Source organism: Equus asinus, chromosome 2 (assembly GCF_041296235.1).
Source record: "Equus asinus isolate D_3611 breed Donkey chromosome 2, EquAss-T2T_v2, whole genome shotgun sequence".
NCBI lineage: Eukaryota > Metazoa > Chordata > Mammalia > Perissodactyla > Equidae > Equus > Equus asinus.
Genome location: NC_091791.1, coordinates 98,622,761 through 98,636,955, shown reverse-complemented (window position 1 = coordinate 98,636,955; position 14,195 = coordinate 98,622,761). Strand labels below are relative to the sequence as shown.

The 14,195-nt window shown below is 52.3% G+C and overlaps 1 protein-coding gene across 4 annotated transcripts in view; it reads right to left on the bottom strand.

Moving 5' to 3' along the window:
* AP3B2 (adaptor related protein complex 3 subunit beta 2) overlaps positions 1–13,841 on the bottom strand; it is a 32,725-nt gene extending 18,884 nt beyond the window's left edge. Inside the window, exons 1-5 of one of the 4 annotated variants that reach the window (XM_044760714.2) lie at positions 13,527–13,841; positions 4,766–4,841; positions 4,548–4,622; positions 4,153–4,248; positions 256–416 (exon numbers count right to left, since the gene is read on the bottom strand). In XM_044760714.2, the coding sequence (XP_044616649.1) occupies positions 256–416; positions 4,153–4,248; positions 4,548–4,622; positions 4,766–4,841; positions 13,527–13,639 (521 nt within the window). In that variant the 5' untranslated portion in view covers positions 13,640–13,841. Of the gene's footprint in view, positions 1–255; positions 417–4,152; positions 4,249–4,547; positions 4,623–4,765; positions 4,866–5,145; positions 5,208–13,517 lie in introns of those variants that run through there. The other 3 variants (XM_070494563.1, XM_070494553.1, XM_044760722.2) reach the window with 3 other exon arrangements.
* Positions 13,842–14,195: the final 354 nt, after the last annotated feature.

Below are 14,195 nucleotides of genomic sequence, written 5' to 3'. Positions count from 1 at the left end.
GGGATTTGCCCCTCCCCCCATCTCCAGCCTTCTCGATATTTGCCCAAGCTGTGTTCACCTCCTGTGCCCCAACCCTATTCATAGATGGGTGTGAGCCCCCACCTCCACTGACCTCCATCTCTGTCAGTTCCCCAACTGCCTTAATCCATCTGCAGAGTAAAAGAAGGGAAGCCTGCAAGACTTGGGGGAGGCCAGGGGTGGCCTGGGGCCTTGGGAACCATTACCCCGAGGAGTGAAGGGCGGGGCTGGGCATACCTGTAGAGTTTAGGGATGGCATGGGCAGCTGTTTTCCGCACATAGGGCGACATATCCGAGGCAGCTTCCTTGATGGCCAGCATCATGATGGGCACTATGATGGGCACACGGATGCTAGAAAGGACACGGAGGGCACTGGCACGAATCAGCTGGTTGGGATCCTAAGGGCAGAGGTGGAGGCAGAGCCGTGAGAGGGCACCAGGTGTCCTGATGGGGGAGGCCACACCTATGGAACTCACTGTCCCCAGCTACCACCAGCTCTTGTGTGCCTGCCTCCTGCCCTGAGCCTAGATGATGTGCCAGTGCTTGGGCATCTGGGGGACACTGATTGAGGGCACTGACTCTTGGTCCTGGCTGCAGAAATCTCACCCCTGAACAGGTGTGGCAATGGGCTGCTTCACTTTCAGGAAGAGGGAAAAACTTTCACAACACCTAAAGTTCCTGAAGACCTCCTGTTCCTTAGGATGGGGGGGGAGGGGGTGTCTCTTTGTGTTTATGCCCGAGGTGACTGCCAGCAAAAGCAGGCTGGTCTCCCTTCCAAAGAATTTATCCCTTCATCCCTCTTCCCCAGCAGTCTTTCAAAAGCTGCTCTTCTTCCTCTTCTTGCGCAGTCTTTAAAAACAGAACGGCTGTGTGGACCCCTCCTCATTGCTCCTATTGCATCCTGTAGATGCAATAGACACAACGGATTGTAGTCATGGCGCTTATGGCAGTCCTCGCACAATCAGCAGCAGCTGTAACTTACTGTTAACCATGAGAATGGCGGATAATGGGAGAGGTGCTGGAACACTAAAGGATAGACGCTACCCTGATCCTCTCAAATGGAGAAAGAGAAGATCCGCAAAATTACAAGTGAAAATGATGGTAATCTCTGGCAAAATTCTGGAATTAATTTTTAAATAGGTGATTTAGAAGTACTTATTTAAAAAGCAGGAGTCTATTTTCTTAGAGTCAAATAGACTGCTAAGACCTATGTTCCCTTTTTAAAAAAACTATTTTATTTGGAAATGATTGTGGATTCACAGGAAATTACCAAAAAAACCTATTTCCTTTTTGATAGGGTAAATGTTAATACTGGGAGATACTAATGCTATGTATGTGGATTTCAGCAAGGCATTGTGGGAGTCTCTCATAGCATTTCCTCTGTTGCCATTTTCGAGGCAGGCCTTTTGTTTCATTTAATACATAAGCATTTTAAGAGCAGAATTCATGTCTCTTTTATCTCTGTATCACCACAGCCCTTTGCACACAAAAGGTGTTAAGAAATTTTGCTAATGTATAGGATCCTTCCTAAGAAGATGGGAAAATGCCAGCTGGTTGTATAGTTACGTAGATCCACAATGTGGTAAGGCATTGTACTTAGGGAAGGTTTATCAACAGATCAGTGTCAACCTGGAAACAGGATATGCCACGGGACTCAGTCTGTTGCCCTGGTTCAAATCGCTTATCAACATCTTGGAGGAAGACACAAAATCAGGAGACAAAATTAAGATTCAGGATCGCCCTGGCTTGGACCCTGTGCTAAACCAAGCTGGTCTCCTTCTCTACTACAAAACAGACGAGGGTTTCATAGGGGATTCAAGGGACCAGCTGCACAAAGACAGGATGTACGGAGACCTGGATTATCTGCTTGCCAGCCGGAAGCTGTCTGAATCGAGCCAGCCACATTAGTGGACTGCTAAGAAAGCAAACACAGCCTCAGCCTCGGCTGATAAAAAGAAGGAGAACCCTGGATGGAAATGACTGGTTCCAATGTGCAGGAGAGCCCCCCAAACAGTAACAACAACCAAAAGAAAATGAGATTTAGAGAAACACATATATTATATGATACCATTTACAAAATAATGTTATATATTGTTTAGGAATACATAAATAATAAAAGAATAAATACATGCATATGAGTGATAAACAGGGGAAGACACGTAGGGGGCTTTGGCTGTCTGATAAATATTTCATTTCTTATGCTGGGTATATGGATATTCATTATATTATTCCTTATGCCTTTTGTGAGTCTGAAATAAATTTTTAAAAATTGTAGCTGTAGAGGTTTCAATACAATATAACGGTTAAAAAAACTAGAACAGTTGTAGTCGTGTTAAGATGCAGTGAGCTGCCTTATGAAAGTGAGGTCTCCGTCACTGCAGATGACCCGTCACAGATATTCTAGGGCAAAGGTCAGCACACTACAGCCCTCAGGCCAAACCTGTCTTCTGCCTTTTTTATAAATAAAATTGTATTGGAACCCAGCTACGCCCACTCATTTATGGCTGCTCTCGCACCACAAGGGCAAAGTCGAGTGGTTGCACGGTTGAGACTGTACGGCCTGCAAAACCTAAATTACTCGCCGGCACTACACAGAAAAAGTTTCCTGATGGCTGTTCTAGAGAAATCATTGCAGTGAGTTAGACTAAAGAAGCTCTGGTTTTCTAAACAGGGGCAAAGGGCGGACTGTAGAAACTACAGGTAAATGTAAAATCTGTGTAAAAAATTTCAGAAAAGTTCTTATAAAATGATTTAACCCTGCTTCACACCAAAAGACTACTTGCCAAGGTGGGACAGATCCTATGGTGTTGACTTTTAAAAAGAACCCGGCACAATGTGTGGCAGAGAGATACCCAAGTATTTGCTGAGTGAATGATGATATACGCAAGTGCCTGTCCTTTCGACCCCACCTCCCAGAAGCAGACCCTGTCAACCCCTCCTGCTGGCCATAGCAGACTGGACCAGGGGTGAGCCCCGGATTTGGGCAGTCAATTCCCAGTCTGCTCAGCACCCTAGAGAATCAGCTGGACATGAAAAGATGAGCTGGACCTTTCAGATCCCTCTCACGGGAATTTGAACGAAGCCTGTGGAAAGACTGGAGGCGCTGATGGTTGCAATCAGAGCTGAAAAGGCTGATACAGAGAGAGGACAGAATGCAGTGATACTGACTTCTTTACCCTAACCAGAAAAGAACCCAGTGGAGACTCTCATGCGTGCGTTTAATATACAAACAAAAGGGGAGAACATTCAGTTTAACTAATGTGGGGGATTCAGGCCACTCCAGTCTAAAGGACTTGAATCTTTCCACGGTCCCTTCCCGTAGGTGATTTTTCAATTTCTGCCTGCCTCAAGAGCATTTCACACAACAGTGGTGATGCAGGTCTTTAAAGGTGGATATTTTGTATACAGTGGGGCAGCTAAGACAAGTCAACGACTTCTTCTGGCGCTAAACAGAAGAACAGTCCGTTTGTTCCAGCGCTAGAGGAATAATGGGCTGTACTGAACTGCCTGAAAGGGAATCGTCATGAGTTCACGTCCTCTGCTCTGACCTTGGAACCCGGTCTCCCTGTCTGAGCAGCTCTCTTCCACAGTAAACTTGGTTCTTTTCCTCTCGGTGGAGCTCATCTGTTTTCAATAAACCCTTTGTCCTCCTTACCAAGTTGCAGGTGAAAAGTCATTGTTCTCCACGGATCCCTGGACTAGGTGAGCCTGCCAGCGCCAAGCATCTGAGCTCCCAGAGGTGAGGAATCCAGGTCGGCAGCCCCCCTCACAGCATCCTGTCCTAAGGAGGCTGACTTCTGCTTGGCTGTGGGCTGCAAACCCTTTATGCTAATGGGGGGAGGGCTGAGGGGCCCTCCATGGTCAAGGACTCAAGTGGTTCATATTTGAGGCAGCCACTATCACAGGCTCCTCAGAGGAGGACAGACACAGTCCCTGGGCACCCACTGCCTCTCTCATGCCCTCTCCGAGCTGGCCTCCGCCCTCTGAGGGTCTGGCTGGTCTTCTTCCAATGCTAGGCAGGTGGGAAAGAGCCTGCAGAGCCTCCCCCCATGCTCACGCCTCTCCCTGGGTCCACTCCTCCCATACAGCACCAACGAGACCCACGCCCCAGGGAGGCAAACGGAGACCTCTGACCTTCAGGCCACGCTGGAAAGTGGAGATAGACAGCAGGGCCAGGTCTTGCTGCTCCTCAGCATAGCGCACCAGGTACACGTAGACAAGCTTCTTCACCTGGGGGAGAGCAGGTTTCTCAGCAGGGACTGGTGCCCCCCCCCGGAGATGTCATCACCCCAGCCAGCTGTGGTCCATGGGGACAAATTCTTCCAGTGGGGGACAGCGTCCAGAGTGTTCCCCAGGTTCTTCACTCTGATCCACATCTAGTTCAGAGACACGTAGACAGAGCCTTCTCCTGGACCAGGGGCTTTTCTGAGCAGGTCGGGGCTGGATCCTTCCGTTGCTCACCCCCAACCAGCCTGAGTTTATTCCTGGTGGAGGTGGGCATGAGAGCTCTCTCACCGAGGAGCGCTCACCTCTATGTTCTTGCAGGCCACGTTCTTCACCACAGCGGGAAACAGGTCCGAGGCATTCTTTCCGCGCGCGATCATCTGGGTGGTGGAGTCAAGGGAGGGGACAAGGAGAGGGGAGGAGGCCAGTCCTTATTAGGGGAAGGTCCACAAGGAGCCAAGGAGAGCTGCTCTTTGACCCCTGGGCCCCTCCCCCAGGAGAGGCCCCCTTCCTCCCTGCTCACCGCCACAATCCTCTTCATGGCCTCCAGCTTGAGGGAGTCCTTGTTGGTGTCCAGCATCTCCTTCAGGTCATCATGCCTGATGGGAGGCACAAGAGGTCAGCTGAGGGCATAAGGGTGGGAGTGGGGATATCAATCAGGACGATGCAGGCAGAGAGAAGGGATATGGCAGGGAGGGCTCAGGCAGGACCAGACCCGAGGGGAAGGCGGGGAAGTACAGATCAGGGGACTCAGGGTCGGGAGAAACGTGGGCCAGCCAATGTCATGCATTGAGTTATGTCCCCCTCGAAAAAGGTATGTTGAAGTCCTAACAACTAGTACCCCAGAATGTGACCTTATTTGGAAACAGAGTTGTTGCAGCTATAATTAGGGTGAGGTCATACTGGAGCAGGGTGGGATCCTAATCCAATGTGTCCAGTGTTCTTATAAGAAGATGGCCTTGTGTGAGGGCTGGTCCTGCGGTCGAGTGGTTCAAGTTCTGCGCACTCCATTTCAGTGGCCCAGGTTCACCAGTTCAGATCCTGGGCACGGACCTACTCCATCATCAGCCATGCTGTGGTGGCATCCCACACACAAAACATAGAGGAAGACGGGCACGGATGTTAACTCAGGGCTAATCTTCCTCAAGCAAAAAAAGAGGAAGATTGGCAATGGATGTTAGCTCAGGGCGAATCCTCCTCAACAGCAACAGCAACAAAAAGAAGATGGCCTTGGGAAGACACAAAGAGGCAGGGAGAACGCCATGTGAAGACAGAGGGTTGGAGTGCTCCATCTACAAGTCAAAGAACACCCAAGATTGCCAGGAAACTACCAGAGGCTCGGAAGGGGCAAGGCAGGATTCCCCTACAGATTTCAGAGGGAGCACGGCCCTGCTGACACTTGGTTTCGGACTTTTAGCCTCCAGAACTGTAAGACAATACATTTCTCTTCTTCTGAGCTGCCTGGTTTGTGGCACTTTGTTACCACAGCCCTGAGAAACTAACACAGCCAGGGACATAGAGCCAGGAGACAAGAGGAGGGTTTAGGGTGGAAAAGGTATGGGCCCTTCCCAGGAAATGGCCAGGTGGATGGATGAGAGGGACCTGGAAAGGAGATGGCTGTCAAAACAAGAGCAAGATGCCCTCATCCCACACCGAGTGTGTTCCCAGACCCTGACCCCCCAGACTGAACTGATTCTAAGGACTGGATGGGTCCTAGACACTCCAGGGTCTGATGAGATGACCTCACAACGAAGGCCAGACCTGTCGCTCAACTTTTAACCCTCATTCAGGGGAGTTATAAAACCATAATGGGAGAAATAAATGAAGATTTGAATAAATGACCCCTTGTATATGGCTAAGGGGAATAAAGGTGGTCCCCAAGCCAATACATAAATTTCGTGCAATGTCCATTGAAATTTCAATGAAGGCATTTTGTTAAGCTTCATGAAATGACAGCAAAATTTGCCTGAGAAAAAAAAATCAATAGGTAAGAACTCCAAAGAATATTTTGGGGAAAAGAAGAGAACAATGAACAATGACAGACACCTCACCCTACCGGAATTCAATACACAAAACAACATGACAATGATAAAAGCTCTATGGTACTGGGTTAAAAACAGAAAGTCAAGGTCATAGAGGGAAATTTCATCAACGCGTCTAAGTTGACACATTATGAACAAATACCTCACCAAAGGAAGAAAGAACCTTTCTGCCCCTTCAGCAATAAATGCTGTTGGGAAACTGCTTTGCAGCAAAGAATTTAACTTGTACACATATCTCACACCAAAATAAACTCCACATTTGATTTTTTTTTGCTGAGTAAGATTAGCCCTGAGCTGACATCTGTGCCAATCTTCCTCTATTTTTCATATGTGGGTCGCTGCCACAGCATGGCTGACAAGTAGTGTAGGTCCATGCCCGGGATCCAAACTCGCAAACCCAGGCTGCCAAAGTGGAGTGCACTGAACTTAACCACTAGGCCATGGGGCCAGCCCCGTATAGTTAAATTATTTTTAAATATGGAAGAGGAAGGGGAAATTTTTTTTATTTTTAAGGTCATAAAATTATCAGTAACAAGATGGCTAGGTTTAATTTTTTTGAATTTGGTATATAAAACTAAATTTAGGGAAAAAAATAAGCATAAGGCAATTGTATTCATTTGCCATGGCTGCCATGACAAAGTACCATGGAGTGGGGGCCTTAAACTACTTATTTCCTCTCAGTTCTGGAGGCTAGAAGTCTGAGATTAAGGTGTCAGCAGGGTTGGTTTCTTCTAAGCCCCCTCCCCGTGGCTTGTAGATCCTGTCTCTCCATGTGGTCTTCCTTCTGTGTGTCCCTGTCCAAATTCCCTCTTCCTATAAGGACACTAATCATATTGGACTAGCTACCCTAATGACCTCATTTTAACTTAATTCCCTCTTTAAAAGCCCTACCTCCAAATACAGTCACATTCTGAGGTACAGGGGGGTTAGGACTTTGACATATGAATTTGAGAGGGAAACAATTCAGCCCATAACAGCAACAGAAAGGAAAATATGTGGGATGGTGAATAAAAGTTTAATATTCAAAATAAATAAAGCACCGATATAAATTTAGGGCTGCTGCAAGCTCTTCCTCCACCTGCTTGGCCCTCCAGATAGACATAGCCCTAAAACTGCTGCTCCCCATTCAGTGAGTGGAGCATGGTCTGGTATTCCTTAGCCAGGTGCCCTTGTGCAGTGAACAACCTACGCAACCATACTCAGAGGTCCAAGGCTGGTGGTCAAAGAAGTGAACAGAGAATTGCGAGTAAAAACATGGAAAACGTGTCTATCGATAGTTGACAGAACCGTGGGACAGCTGATGCACTCAGATGTTGCCAACACAATTCCAAACTTTTTGAGCAGCTGTGTGTGGAGACCTGCACATTCTCTAATCTCCCAGAGGATACTCTGCTAACCCACAGCTTTGGACCCAAGCATGAGAACCCAGCCTGGAGAGGTATCACCAATGGTGGAAGGTAAAAAGTAGTGTGTGCAAAGTTAGTCACAGAAGTGGAACACAGAGCAATCAGAAACTGGAGGCAGCAACATTAGGAGAGGGAAGAGCATGATAATAGTCATAAAGAGGCAAACGTGACAGCTTCTGATGCCGAGAAATGAGTAAGTGACAAATGCTGAGACCAAGAGAGGAACCCGACGTGACACACACCTAGTCATAGGGCCGCATTTTGCTGAAATGTGAGAGTGCTTCGCAGATAGAAAGGACAGAAGGGGTGCTAAGAAACTGACGCTCCAAGGATTGTAGGCAGTGTCTTTCCTCAAGAGATTTTTGATGGAAAGCAAAGTAGAAAGAGGACGCCTTCCAGAACACAGAGGACTTGCAAGGCTGTCAGATGAAGGCAGGAGAAGCTCTCCAGCCCCAGGCATGTTGATTGAAAACTTCCCCGGGGCGGCCCGGTGGCACAGCACTTAAGTTGGCACGTTCTGCTTCTCGGAGGCCCGGGGTTCGCCAGTTCAGATCCCGGGTGCAGACATGGCACCGCTTGGCAAAAAGCCATGCTGTGGTAGGCATCCCACATATAAAACAGAGGAAGATGGGCATGGATGTTAGCTCAGGGCCAGTCTTCCTCAGCAAAAAGAGGAAGACTGGCAGTAGTTAGCTCAGGTCTAATCTTCCTCAAAAAAAAAAAAAGAAAAAAGAAAACTCCCCCATTTGGGGAGATGCCCCTAAAACCAGAGGACACTTTTTACTCTCTCGTGGCCAAGCCAGGGCCAGAAGACAACCACCTTGTCACTCTCCCAGCCACAAACCAGGCAGTCAGTTCCTAGCTGGGGCTGAGCTCAGGACAACAGGGGTATAGACAGAGGTACAGACCACTGAGCTGGTCTGGGCAGAACCGAGGCTGTGGGAAGAATGACAGAGCTGGGCGCCACCTTCCCCAATATACAAACGCACCCCACTGCACCCCCAGGACCTTCCATACATACACCCACAGTCAACTTACACCCCATAGACACCGACACACCCAACACCCCCACCAAAACCAGCACCACCCACGTATACAACAAACACTCCCATATCTGCCCCACAGACATACCTACACCAGAGACAAATCTATACCCCCACAGACACATCTACACCCCCCAGACACACATATAATCCATATATAACCCCCCCACACACAAAGAAGCCCGCAGACACACACCCACAACCCCCACAGAAACACAGTCATAGATACATACACCAGACATACAGACACTTCCCACAAAAACACACTCCCCACACATAAGCCCCCCCACACACTTCACCTACACATCCCTACAGAGACCCACAAATACATACACACATCCCCACAGACACACACCCACCAGAAGACCTCTCCATACTCCCCCACACCCTCACCTGGACATGAACATCCCACACAGTGCACTACCCCACACGTCCTTCCACAGACACACACACCACACACACCTACACCTTTTTGACAAAACTCGGTCACTCCAGGCTCATTCGCCAAAATGGCCAGTAGATGCCTGTTTGAGGTTCTTGATGATAAATCTAGGCTTCCAAGATCAAACACATCCAGCCTCAAGATCCTCTGACTCCCTTCTGAGGGGTCAGGGGGAGTCCTCACTGGTCAGCAGTCGGAGTTTGCCCAGTCCCTTTTAAAGCTGGATGTCCTCTAAAGCAGACTTCTTCACACTGCCCTCCCCGAAATGCCACAGGCCCGTGTGAAATGCACACACCCCAGGGCATGCCCAGGGGTGCGTACATTATTCCCACCCACCCAGCCTAGTGCATACATTCCAGGCCCCTGAGGGCTCCGGGGCCCTGGGCGATGGGGAATTGAGGGGGGGAGGGACTGTGGACAGAGAGCAGACACAGCACAGGCAGGATTGTCAGATGCCACCAACAGACAGCAGCTGCCTCCTGGGCTGTGACCACCCTGGGTCTCTCATCTTTGTTCCCACCAGCTTATGTTCCCAAGAGGGAGAGGAACAGAGAGATACACAACAAGGCTCTAAGACCATGAAACATTAGTCTCCTGCAGTCGGATCCCCTTACATGGCACTCACTTTGACCTGACCCCTGGCCTGGCCTGGCCCGACTCTCTTGGGGGTGGCTGGAGCCTGCCAGGGGGTAAAACATGGCATATGAGGCCAGACATGCTCGCCTCCCTGATACACCTTCCTCCCTCCCCTCTACCCCCAAGTGCCAATCCACTTGCCAGGAGAGGCTGGCCAAACTCGGTGCTTTATCTAGTCTCCAAACCTCACCCAGAGCCCACTCTAGCTAGGGCCGGGGGGAGGAAAAGGTCAAGGTGGGGCCTCAACGCCCAAATATTTTACTGTCCTCCTCCCCTCAGAGCTTCTGGGGAGTTAAGCTCATGTACCCACCCCACATACTCTCAGTCCCCACACTAAGCCCCCTGACATCCGCCCCTGACATCCCTCCTCCTGCCTGGACCCTAAACGCCAGCCCACTCCTGCTCCTGAGAAAGTGGGACCTGAACGAGTCTGGCTGAGTGGCAGCTGCCCACCCCTTGCCTCCCCAGCTGTCTGGGTGAGGGTCCCTGGGGTCCTCTGTACCGTAGCGGCTGGCTCTGGCTCTGGCCTTGGCCAGGCTCTGGGCAAGCTCCTTCCAGAGATGCTTCTGGGGTTGGGTCTTCCTCTGAGGCCTGCAGCCAGCGAAGCTCCTCAGGCTGCAGGGCCTGGTACCAGGGTGGGGGCCCGCCTTCGGGGGCCAGCACAGGGCTGGCAGCCTCCTGATCGGCCCCACAGGCCCCTCTGCCTCCTGGCCTCACCACGGCCCCCGGGAGCTGCAGGAACCGCTGCATCAGGCACTAGGGTCTGCTCGGAGATGGGACTGAACTGACCAGGAAGCCTGGATGCCTGTGACTGTCACCAGACGGCCCGCCCCCGAAACTCAGAAACCAGATACCGGCAGAGAAGGAGGCTCTAGTTTCCTCCTGGCTGCTCAAAGACAAGGACTCAGGAGGGGGAGGAGGGCAGGGCCTGGGGACTAAGCCAATGCTCCATCTCAGGGCAGGGCCTGGGGGTCAGGGGAGCAGGTCCAGACAGAGGTGACGGATGCCCTCCTTGCCTCCACTCTCACACCACAACTGGGCCTCCGCCTCCCAGAGCTGCTCTTCCTCAGAAATCTCCCACACCCTCTTCCCACCCTGACCCTAACCTTCTTGATCCTCACCTGTCTTTCCAGAGCCAGTTTCCCGATTTCTTCCCTCCCATCAGCCTTCTCTTATCTTTACGTCCTCCCTACCTGGCCTATGCCTCCCAGCTCCATCCTCCACCGCTGGCTCACTCACATCCTTGGCCCTCTTGTCCCCACTGCTCCTACCCTGCCAGGAGTGGTTGGTTTTATTCGCGGTATATCAACCCCCTCGACGCTCCTCAAATTCCCACCCATAGCCTTGCCCTTGCTCTTACAGCTTCACTACTTGCCTCTCACAGAAGACGGAAGGCCTTAGATACAATCCCCTGCAGCCCCAACACATCCGTGTCCGTGCTGTCCTCTCCTCCCTCTGGGCAGAGCTGCCCTCTGAAGCCAGGCCAGGCCTCCCACCCAGCTCTGGAAGCCTCTCCTCCCACCACTCAGGGATCCGGGCCTCCTTCAATTCCCTGCAGCCCATCCCACACTACCGGCTTCTTCCTATCAGCTGTTAGACTTGCTCTGGGCTCCCTTATCCTAATAACAAACAAACGTAACAATAAAAATAAAGTAAACCATCCCAAGCCGATGTTCTCCTCCAGCAACTCTTTCCCTCTCTCCCCTCTACAGTCAAGCTCCTTAAAAGCAAAATTCCCATTCACTGGGTTTTATTTATTCACCTCCTATTTCTTCCTCTATTCACCCTAATCTGGCTTTAGATGCTAGTTAGAATTTATGAGGGGCCATGATATCTGCAACTTATATGGTTCAGCCAAAAATATTTATGGGTAGATGGTAGATACAGCAAATGTGGGACAATGTCAACAACAGTTGAATCCAGGTGGAAGGATACACGTGTCCATTCTATTATTCACTCAGCTGTTCTGTATGTTTAAAATTGTTCATAATAGAATGTGGGGAGAAATAATTTCGCTCCTCCACCTCTGACTTTGCCAGCTCTGGTCTCCCAGGGCAGGAGGTGAGGAGCGGAGCAGGTCGGGGTTGACCTGCTCTTTGTCAAACCAATGGTCACGATTTCTTTCTTTGAGTTGACCTCAAAGGGCACTGACACTGCTGACCACTTCCTCCTCCTTGAAACCACATTTAATTTTCCTCCTGCCTTTGGTTTACTTTTGCTCAGTCACTCTGAAACACTTTCCCCCTGCTCTCTGGTCACCCCTCATGCGTGTTCAGGGTTCACACCTGTGCCCTGTCTGAACTCATTTTATACACTCTCCCTGGGTTATCTTCACTTCCTTCTGCGGCTTTGATCAACATATATATATGTTAATAATCCCTCCTGGAATGTGAATCCTAGGATCTGGCTACCTACTGGACTTGAATGTCCCTCAGAGTTTACAATCTCAGCATGTCAAAAGCTGAGCTCAACTTTATTTTCCACGGATTTGCTTGTAACATCTTTATTTCCAATCACGCTGTGTGGATGGCTCCACCCTCTTTCCAGTTCCAAAACTAGTCACCTGAGTCTCATCCTTATCTTCCCCCAGTCCCTTCCTCTCACCTCGCCCCCTAGTTAATTATCAGCTCTGTGGCTCCTACCTTCTCAATAGCCCTTCCCACAGTCTAGGCCACCATCCTGGACGCCCCTCCACCCTCAACACCCCCCTCACTGTCTCCTCGATCCAGCACACCTCCCATCTCTTCTCCACGATCCAGCCTGGGATCCTTCTAAAATGCGAATCTGACATCTCGGGCTTAGAAGTCTTCGTGACCGCCCCCCGCTCCCCAACCTTGGCATCTCTCACCCTCCTTTCCGGTCACTGCAGTGGCCCGCACAGTGATTCTGATCACACTGTACCGGCACCTACAAAACCTGTGACCTGGCCGTCCTTCATCTCCCCACCTTCCTGCGAGCTCCTTCCTCTGTCGGGAACACCCCTCCCTCTCCCCTCCTGCCTTTCTCCGGGGCCAGAGACCAGCTCCTCACCCTCTGACTGTCCCCACTATACTGAATTGTCGCGGACAGAGGACAGATTCTTCCTCTGAGATCCCCTCTAAAGCAACTTGAGGTCAAGGACTGTCTCCTGTTCACAGCCGCATTCACGGTGACTAGGACAAGACTCGACACAGTGGGCCCTTAAAAATGCTTCTTTCAGAATTTAGGAATAACCGAATGAGCGAAGGAGTGATCCAGGGGTGGAGCGGAGGAGTGGGACGTGAAGGTCGGGCTGAACCGCAGGGGCAGCGTGGGGAGCAGCAGCGCGAGCGCCCGGGGGAGACGCGGACGCGAACGCAGGGACCCGAAGGAGAGAAGATGGACTCTTGGGAGGGGCCAGGCCTGGAGGCTGAGTCCGCATCCAGGGCGGGCCTTCCCGCACCGGCCCGGGGCGCGAGCTCGCCGGCGCTGATCCCTCCCCCGCGCTCGGTCGGAGCCAACTCGCCAGACGCGCGGGAGGCGGGGAGCCTGGAATCCGGACCTACAGACGGGACGGCCCCCCGGGGCGGGGCTGCGGGGCCTCCAGGGGCAGCCGGCGGGCGCATCCCGCTCCGGCCTCCCACCCCAGCGCCGGGTCCCGGGCGGCCCCCCGGGGCGGGGTGCTGGCGGGGGGCTGGGCGGGCTCGGGGCCGCGGGGGCGGGGCGGGCCGGGCGCTGTCCACGGTACCGGGCTCACCGCTTGTAGTCGGAGGAGAATATGCCGCCGCTCGCCGGGTCGTGGCCGTATTCGGCCTCCCCGGGGCCAGCGGAGCCGCCCTTGTCTTCGCTGTAGGCGGGGGCGGCCGACATGGGGCGGCCGGGCAGCGCGCTTCGCCGGGGAGGGGGCTGCGCCGCCAGACGCGGCTGGGCCGGGGGAGGGCGCGCGGGCCGGCAGCGAGGTCGGGAGCGGCCGGGCCCGCAGAGCCGCAGTCTGCAGCGGGGGAGGCGGCGCGCGGCTCTATCAATCGGGGCGCGCGCCGAGCTTCTTAAAGGCACCGGCGCCTGCCGAGCGGAGGGCGTGTCCGCGGAGGGGGCGGGAGGGGAAGTGCAGCAGGGGCTGGCCCCGCCCAAACCCCTCGGAAATCCACCCACCCCCCCCCTCCCATCCCCGCGAAGGAAGGTTCCAGATGCAGCTCCAGGCCTGGGGGTGGGTGGAGGCTGCTGGCTTGATGAGGGGACAGCCTTCCCGGGGATGCAGAACGCCTTTTTCCGCTCGCCGACCACCGGGTCTCGGTGGAACGGCCTGTAGGGGCTCCACTCACCCCAGACACAAACGCGGATGCGCACCCACGCAGTGGAAGGAAAGGGGAGACTGAAGAGAAGGCTGTGCCACAAGGTTGGGGGTCCTAGAGCGGGAAGGAGGCAC